The 8617-nt window shown below is 47.9% G+C and overlaps 3 protein-coding genes across 11 annotated transcripts in view; 1 reads left to right on the top strand and 2 right to left on the bottom strand.

The window, feature by feature from the left end:
• Nucleotides 1–7315, top strand: part of LOC108873213 (protein EFR3 homolog B) — a 39491-nt gene extending 32176 nt beyond the window's left edge. Inside the window, exons 3-23 of one of the 8 annotated variants that reach the window (XM_051065821.1) lie at nt 1351–1427; nt 1562–1689; nt 1760–1910; nt 2639–2760; nt 2839–2988; nt 3081–3176; nt 3357–3435; nt 3988–4123; nt 4224–4376; nt 4455–4566; nt 4654–4705; nt 5105–5277; nt 5386–5467; nt 5549–5710; nt 5786–5917; nt 5999–6066; nt 6254–6387; nt 6485–6576; nt 6666–6714; nt 6800–6906; nt 6993–7315. In XM_051065821.1, the coding sequence (XP_050921778.1) occupies nt 1351–1427; nt 1562–1689; nt 1760–1910; nt 2639–2760; nt 2839–2988; nt 3081–3176; nt 3357–3435; nt 3988–4123; nt 4224–4376; nt 4455–4566; nt 4654–4705; nt 5105–5277; nt 5386–5467; nt 5549–5710; nt 5786–5917; nt 5999–6066; nt 6254–6387; nt 6485–6576; nt 6666–6714; nt 6800–6906; nt 6993–7127 (2390 nt within the window). In that variant the 3' untranslated portion in view covers nt 7128–7315. The remainder of the gene's footprint in view (nt 1–1350; nt 1428–1561; nt 1690–1759; nt 1911–2638; nt 2761–2838; nt 2989–3080; nt 3177–3356; nt 3436–3987; nt 4124–4223; nt 4377–4454; nt 4567–4653; nt 4706–5104; nt 5278–5385; nt 5468–5548; nt 5711–5785; nt 5918–5998; nt 6067–6253; nt 6388–6484; nt 6577–6665; nt 6715–6799; nt 6907–6992) is intronic. The other 7 variants (XM_051065824.1, XM_051065822.1, XM_051065823.1 and 4 more) reach the window with 7 other exon arrangements.
• The window catches only part of LOC108873226 (pro-opiomelanocortin), a 31664-nt gene that overhangs the window by 22192 nt on the left and 855 nt on the right, over nt 1–8617 (bottom strand). The window contains exon 3 of one of the 2 annotated variants that reach the window (XM_051065840.1): nt 7787–8339. In XM_051065840.1, the coding sequence (XP_050921797.1) occupies nt 7806–8339 (534 nt within the window). In that variant the 3' untranslated portion in view covers nt 7787–7805. Of the gene's footprint in view, nt 1–7641; nt 8340–8617 lie in introns of those variants that run through there. The other variant, XM_018661359.2, reaches the window with a different exon arrangement.
• The window catches only part of LOC108873190 (pro-opiomelanocortin), a 31636-nt gene that overhangs the window by 22192 nt on the left and 827 nt on the right, over nt 1–8617 (bottom strand). The window lies entirely within an intron of this gene.

Here is an 8617-nt window from a genome sequence, read left to right as displayed (position 1 = left end):
AAAAATCTACATATAGCACCTTTAAGTCAAAATTATGAGCAACTAAAGGTCAAAGGTTTCACTTGAATCATTATTTAATCTAATAATTTTGACAGAGATTAAAAACACCCTGACTCATCGCTCATCTTTGATCTTTTTTAGTTGCTAATGAAGAAACTCTAATTAGAGACTCGTTTCATCTGAAGTTATTTGGCAACTTCTACTTTTTTCTTGTGTGGACGTCACTGAGCTTCTATCAGACAGGACTGTTGTTCTCATGGACACATTAACATGATGAATATAAGGTAAATACAGTCAGATAAAGACATCCTCAGCTGGTGGGTGGGTCAGAACTGGAGGATTTTAACCGACTCAGCACGCTGCCTTGCTCAGTGGCGGTTTTGGGGATTGAACCTGTGTCCTTGCAGCGACGGCGAGGACTCTTTAAGCTCTGCTAACTAAAAAAAAAACAATATATAAACACATTACGCAACAAGCCACTGCAGGATTAACGCTTAAGACATAGCATTACTGCTGCTGCATTGTAGTGTGTGTGTGTGTGTGTGTGTGTGTGTGTGTGTGTGTGTGTGTGTGTTATGAGTTGGCAGTTGACCAGTGGTGGATCTCTTGTCTCATTTAATCTCCCAAAACCATTTAAACTGGAGAGAGAGAGAGAGAGAGAGAGAGAGAGAGAGGAGAGAGAGAGAGAGAGAGAGAGAGAGAAGAGGGAGAGAGAGAGAGAGAGAGAGAGAGAGAGAGAGGGAGAGAGAGAGGGAGAGAGAGAGAGAGAGAGAGAGAGAGAGAGAGGTGGAAAATTGGAAGAAAAATCTGGAATTAAGGAGAAAACAAGGTTGAAGGAGACAGAGACAGTAGCGCCCCCATGTGGCTGTAATGTTCATGCATTTATTTATTATAAGACACAGGTGTTTATTCCAGAGATAGACTTTTTATTAAAGAGTAATAACCAGAAACATCTCTATATATCTCTACCAGACTCCATAGAGAAAAACAGGGATTTAACCAGGAGCTGCTGGAATACCACTGCCTCCATCTGTTAGTGTGTCTGTGTTACTGTGTGACTTTCAGTGGTGGAGGAAGTAATCAGATACTTTATATGAGTAAAAGTACCACACAGTAACACAGACACACTAACAGATGGAGGCAGTGGTATTCCAGCAGCTCCTGGTTAAATCCCTGTTTTTGTCAATGGAGTCTGGTAGAGATATATATTGATTAAACAAACTGAACGCAGCCTTTTTTCTTTGAGAACCAGAGAACTACAAACTCTTTACTGCTGCCTGTCGTGAGGACAGCGGGGGTTTAATACTGGTATCAGGTCATAATAACAGTCAATGTGAACTTCCTGTTCAGGTCTGTGCGGCTGCTGCTGGGCGCTGCGTCCTCGCTACAAACGGCTGGTGGACAATATTTTCCCCGAGGACCCAGAGGTAAACACACACATATACATTTATATTTGAATCAAATTAAAAACAGTGACTCTCCCAGTCGTATCAGTTCCAGACACCCTGTATCACCTGTGTGTGTCTGTGTGTGTGTGTGTGTGGAATGTGTGTGTTCTCAGGATGGTCTGGTGAAAGCCAACATGGAGAAGCTGACGTTCTTCGCTCTGTCGGCTCCGGAGAAACTGGACCGGATCGCCGCGTACCTATCAGAGCGTCTGACCAGAGAGCTGAACCGCCACCGCTACGGGTCAGCACACACCCACAGAAAATCAAATTACAAGTGGCATAAAAGTACTTAGTTACTTTGTGTGTTTCAGGTATGTGTGTATAGCGATGGAGGCGTTGGAGCAGCTGCTGCTGGCCTGTCACTGTCAGAGCATCAACCTGCTGGTGGAGAGCTTCCTCAGTACGCTGCGTCTGCTGCTGGAGGCCGACAAACCACACCTCCACATCCTCGCCACCAACTCTGTATGTGACACCCTGAGCTGCTGCACTCTGAGCTAGTGTTAGATAATGACAAGCAAAGTCCTGTGTATCTATATATATCCCCTGCAACCTCCAAAACTCACACAACCTTCTGAAAGACCTTTAGAGCCTCATCACTGGCCACTAAAGCTACATATAGAACATTCTTAAAGAACCTCAATAAAAGAAAGAGAAACTCCTATAAACCACTGCAACATTTTAAAGGAGCTCTACAACCTCCTAATGGAGCTCCACACCCTTCTCACTGACCATGAAGACCTCCTAAAGGTCATCTAGAACCTTCTTAATGACCAAAACAACCTCTAGAACAACCTAAAGAATCTGCAGAACATTCCCATCAACCACTGAAACGATCCTGAGAACCTCCTCAGTGACCTCTAGAACGTCTACACAGAATATGAAGAGCCCACAGAGGCAGCACTGTTATAAATAAAACACAACAAATATTATGTTTTAACTCAGAGACTAGATGTTATTCTCTAAAGACACATGAAAACTCAGCAGAGGCAGCTGTGAATGAGCTCAGCATTAACACAGCTGGGACAGAGGGATCATATTTATGTAATCTTTAAGCCTTGATATCCTCTTGTAAGATGTACAGTATATTTGCACAGGCAGGGATTATCACAGCAGGTTTATCTCTGCTCCCTCTGTGCACATGTCGAGCGTTGTGTCACGTTAACAGCCTCTGTCCTTTGTTTTGTCAACAGTTTGTGAAGTTTGCGAACATCGAGGAGGACACGCCGTCGTACCATCGCAGCTACGACTTCTTCGTGTCTCGCTTCAGTGAGATGTGCCACTCCGAGCACGAAGACGCCGACATCCAGAACAAGTCAGTCCGCTCTTCTACACCTTCCTGTTGTTTTAGCACGTCTTTAGCACCTGTGGCTAACCTGAGCTGTACGTTCAGGATCCGTGTGTCGGGGATCCGCGGTCTGCAGGGCGTGGTCAGGAAGACGGTGGACGACGAGCTCCAGGTGAACATCTGGGAGCCTCGTCACATGGAGCAGATTGTCCCCGCCCTGCTGGTCAACCTGCAGCAGCACACACAAGCCAACAGGTAAACACAAACAACAGGTGTTTATCAGCAAATAAAACATTAATACATCACAACCTCAGCTGCCATTATTCCTCTGCTGTGTGTGTTTGCAGTGAGTCTCCAGCAGAGCAGACCGAGGTGTGTTTCCGGGAGCTGCTGGGCCGAGCTGCCTACGGACACATTACCAACGCCATCAGACCTGTGCTCATGTAAGACTCACTCAGCACTGTGGGAGTGGCAGTAGCAGCAGCAGCTGATGGAGAAGCCTGAGCGCTGGTCATAGCAGCAGCAGCAGTAGTTATAGAAATAGTAGCCACAGGTGTATTGGCAGTAGTAGCAGTAGTAGCAGTAGTAGTAGTAGTACACAGTACTCTCTGTGTGTATTTCAGGCACCTGGACAGTCACAGTCTTTGGGAAGGACGGAGTTTTGCTGTTCGATGTTTTCAGATCATCATGTACTCTATCCAGGTTAGTACTATTACTACATGTAGTACTACTGTAATCCTGCCATCACTTAAATGTATCTAAATGTAATTTTCTTAATTTTACTTTACTGTACTTTTAACCTTAACATTTCCATACCTTTTCAGTAAATGTATGTTGAACTTATATACATTTAAAGTACATGATAGTGTTTCTGTAGACATATATTTGTAACTTTACTTTTCTGCATGAAAACATTCAAACTTTTTAACTTGTCTTAACATTTTTAAATAAAGTACCTGAATTGAATAGTTAGTTACAGTTTAAGTACTACATTTTACTCAACTGTATAATGTACTTAATGTATTTAATTTAACATTTACTTGCATTTAACTGAAGTTGAATTTTAAAATACATTTTAAGTTGTTAGATAACTGTGCTGCTCCACTTTAACTGTAACTCAGTTGTACACAGTCATACTCTGCAGTACTCTGCAGTACTCTGCAGTACTCTGAACTGTACTACCCTGTGTTTGAAGTTGTTTTTCTGAAGCTGTACTCAGCTGTGTCGTACCTTTGTTCCCCGTCTCCTCCTCAGTCCCAACATTCCCACCTGGTGATCCAGCAGCTGCTGGGTCACCTGGACGCCAACAGCCGGAGTCCAGCTTCAGTCAGAGCCGGGATCATGGAGGTCCTGTCTGAGGCTGCTGTTATAGAAGCTACGGGGTCTGTAGGTCGGTGCAAGGCGTCTGTACTGCAGTACTTCTATCCTCTGTGTGTACTTTAAGTGTACTGCTACCTCCAGTGCTCAGTGTGTTTGAATGATCCCGTCAGGTCCCACCGTCCTCGAAGTCTTCAACACGTTACTGCGGCAGCTCAGGCAGAGTGTCGACTACCAGCTGACCGGTTACTATGACAACGCAGGAAAACACAAAACCACGTCGACGGAGGAGAAGACTCTGCAGGACGCCGTCATCAAGACCATCGGTGAGTTGGTGTTTCGCTGTTAACGAACGGTTCTTAAGGCGGTCGCCTCATCTGAAGCTGTGTCCTCGTGTCGTCCAGGATCCTTCGCCAACACACTTCCTGTCTACCAGAGGTCAGAGGTCATGCTGTTCATCATGGGGAAGATCCCTGTGCCTGGGATCTACCCCGCCCTGGGGTCACCCAACGCCGGGTAACTGACTGTACTTGTTTGAAATGTTTAAACTGGAAATGATGAAGCTTAAAGTTTAAAGCTGCTCTGACCTGTGTCTGTTTCCAGGTTTGAAGGCAGCAGGATGATCCAGGTGATGCTGCTCAAGTCTCTCCTCCAGGTGAGCTCAGCCCACAGGTGACGTTCATCACTCCACACTGAGGCTGACTGCATGACCAGAGCTTATAGCTGTACTGATGCTGATCATAGACCTTAATATTCTCAACTTTAAATATCCTCTAACCTAATACCTCATCTGTACTTAACAAAAATATAACTTTTTAATGTCACTCAACATTTATGAACATTTTAAGTCACTGTGCTTCAGTGTATTTAAGCACTTAAGTACATTTTAAGTGTGATTTTACTTAACTGTTTTCATCTGAACTAAAATCTTCACTTAATATTTTAAGTAAATGTATTATTTTATATTTATCTTTACAAGTGAACAGTAAAGCAGAGTGTGTGTGTGGATCTAAACGACTGAAAGTGTGTGTTTCCTCTCAAACTGTGGCGTCAGGTGTCGGAGCGTTACGAGAGCAGTAACCTGCTGACGGCGCTGCCCTCCTCCTTCCTGGAGCCGCTGCTCTCCTTCACTCTGATGGAGGAGCCCGAGATCCGCCTGCTGGTCCTCTCCATCCTCACCTCGCTCATCGACCGGCGCCACAACGCCGCCAGGCTCAACGCAGCCAGGTCACACCAGCACCGGCCAATCAGAGAGCGATGAGGGGGACTGGCACCGCCTGGTGGCAGGGTGGTGTTACTGCACGCTGACCTGATTTAAACTCTGTGTCTCCTCAGGAGTCTGACGGCGTTCGACGTGTCAGCGTTGGAGCTGAAGGAGGACGGATGCTCCCGACAGGACAACCTGTTCATGAGGAAGGTCAGAGAGCAGAGACAAAGACCATTTAAAGACAAGAAAGTCAGTGAGAGCTTAAAGGTGACGTCAGTGTTCTGTGTGCAGCACGCTCAGCGTCTCTACAGACACGTCTACCTCACCTGCCGGGAGGAGAGCAGCGGGCCGGCCCACTACCAGGCTCTCTTCACCCTGCTGGCCGTCCTGACCGTGGAGCTGGCCAGCGAGGAGGTGGTGGTGGACCTGATCCGGCTGGTGCTGGCCCTGCAGGTGAGCAGAGCTTCTGTTACACTGATGACCATCACGTGACATCGCTGACCCTCTGCTCTGTGATTGGCCACTCAGGAGCTGGCGTCGTCCGCTCAGGAGAGTCTGTCGGTGTTTAACCGCTGCGGCGTTCACGCCGTCTGCGCCGCCTTCCTCCACCTGCTGTCCCAGCTCGGCCCGCCGCCACCGCTGCAGCAGCACGTCGCACAGGTGAGCACAGGGAACACTTGAACTCTGCTGCACTTCAAATCAAATACATGTGTGTGAAGGAACGAAGGTGTGTGTCTGCAGGTCGTAGAGAGTCGGCGTCAGGACGCTCCACACCTGCTGCCTGAAGACGTCCTCTGTGACGAACCCAGGTAAACACCTCACCTGTGCAGAGCCCTGCTCCCTGAACACCTGAGAGTCAGAGGCTTGAACTGCTGGAATCACCTCTGATATCCTCTGATATATAACCCATGGCTGCGAGTAACACTGTATTACACTAAATGTCCTTTAAGAAAGATCAGAGTCAGACTCAAAGTTTTAAAGGTTGTTGTGTGTCAGGCTGCCTGAAGGCGAGCTGAAGGTGGACCAGTCCCTCCTGTTCGTCCAATCAAAGATCTGCGAGGCTCTGACAGGAAGCAGCTACAGCGCACACGCCGAGCGCTTCAACACGCCGTACACGCCTCAGCTGACAGGTAAACACACACTCACACTCAGAGAACAGGTAAACAACAACAACAACAGACGACTCCATGTCCTCCTCTGAGCTGAAGATGATGCTGTTTGTTACAGATGAAGATCGACTGTCAAAGAGGAAGAGCATCGGAGACACCGTGTCCCTGCAGATGGACATGGACCCTCAGTACTGTCCTGATACACACCAGGTACCTGTCTGTCTGTCTCTCTGTCTGTCTGTCTGTCTCTCTGTCTGTCTGTCTCTCTGTGTGATGGTGACGTCTCTGTCTCTCTGCAGAAACCTCAGACGGAGCAGATCACCTTTGAGACGCTGAAGAACGCCATCGGTAAGAGAACAAAGCCTGAAAATGTCTTGAGCTAACATGCTAACACGCTAACTCACTTCCTGGTTTCCTTGTGTGTTTGTGTCAGAGGACAGAGGGGGTGTGGAGGAGGAGGAGAGGAGGAGGAGGATGGAGGTGGTGGAGAGGTTTCAGACGGCTCCGTTCGAGGAGATCGCCGCTCACTGTGGATCCCGGGTGAGACGCTTATTCTGCATCCGACCTCGTCCATGTCCTCAGTCGCTGAAGACGCTGATGGACTCTGTCTCTCTCTCTCTCCTCAGACGTCCCTGCTTCAGTCCAAACTGGATCAGGTCTTCGATCTGATCATTCGTCCTCCTCCGTCTCCGTCCGGACACTCGCCGCCTCGCTCCACGCCGCTCTACGAGATGAAGTTTCCCGACCTGTGCGTCTATTAGACACTTTCTGTGCTTAGAAATGTGACGAGTTAGGAGAGGAGACAAGGAGGTAGGGAAGGAGACAAGGAGGTCACGTCAGTATTAAATGAATATATGTAACATGAGGATTTTATTGTTAGCTCCATGTTTGTGTTTAAATGATGATTCCTGTTAAATGTGACTTTCTGCTCTAATAAAATCCTGATAGAAACGTCTCAGTTTATGGATCCATTGATTGATTGATTAATGATGTGTTCACATGTTGTACAGCTCTGAGTTTATTCAGTTAGATAATCATCACTGTATTTCAGTCGTCAGTCGTCTGGATCTGAAGTTATCAGAGAAACTAGCTGAGCTAACGTTAGCAGCAGCAGCTCAGCTCCACCAAACCTCATCAGAGAAACACTGATTTTCCCATGAAGCTGTTTGAATGATCAGGTGTGTTTGTTGTGGAGAGGAGAGAGCTCTGAGGACTCAGCTGCTGGTAAAACCTGAGTGGTGTGTGTTGTGTAGCCGTAGAAAACAGACAGACGGGTTGCTTGCAAATATCTCTTTATGTTTTCATAGAATTTACATTTATTTACATGAATCAATAAATATCAAAACACCTTTCTCACTCTCTCTTCCAGTCATTCAGGATCAGGTACAAACAGCAGATTCAGAGCTCCTCTGTCTGCTGCCTCCTCCTCCTCCTCCTCCTCACTTCTGCTGCTGTTCATCTTTGTTGATGACGGTCTTGAACAGTGTGAGCAGAGGCCTCTGGCTGCGTTCGTCCCAGCTCTTCATGAAGCCTCCGTACCGTTTGCTGGCCGCCGGCGGGCCGCCCCATCGGAAGTGGTTCATCTTGTACGAGCCGTCTTTCTTCTCCTGGACGCCGCCCAGGAGCTGCTGCTGCTCCTCCATCACCTCCTGCGCCTTCTCCTCCTCCTCTGCTGCTGCTGCTGCTGCTGCTGCCAGTATCTCATTGGCCAGCTCCCGCCGCCTCATCTCTCCGGGGAAAACCTCGGCCGACTCCTCCTCCACGCCGTTGGAGGTGTAGACTTTGACCGGGCGGCGCTTGCGACCGACGGGCTTCCCCCAGCGGAAGTGCTCCATGGAGTAGGAGCGCTTGGCCTGCGGGGAGGAGGAGGAGGAGGAGGAGGGGTCTGACAGAGGGGGAGGCTGGAGGTGGGCGTTGCCGGGGACGACGGGGGTCTCGGCGGTGAGGTCAGAGTGACAGAGCTGGATGCACTCCTGCAGGAGGAGGAGGAGGAGGAGGAGGAGGAGGAGAGGTGAGAAACAGGAGGGGGGCCATTTTTAAATGTTTGCCCCGGGGCCCCACAGTTCGTTAACCCGGCCCTGCTGACACCGTGTCACAGGGTCTGTGTTTTAACTTTATTTACATGGATTCATTGACAAAACTATAAATAATAAATAACAATAAAAGGATTGATACAAATAAAAAACAGTAAATTAATCCAAGAAAGAGCAGAGTCAAACTCAAAAATCAGATTCATTTGGATTCTACTGTC

Source organism: Lates calcarifer, linkage group LG7_2 (genome assembly GCF_001640805.2).
Source record: "Lates calcarifer isolate ASB-BC8 linkage group LG7_2, TLL_Latcal_v3, whole genome shotgun sequence".
Taxonomy (NCBI): domain Eukaryota; kingdom Metazoa; phylum Chordata; class Actinopteri; family Centropomidae; genus Lates; species Lates calcarifer.
Note: the sequence above shows the minus strand (reverse complement) of the source record. Positions and strands in the feature narration are given on the sequence as shown.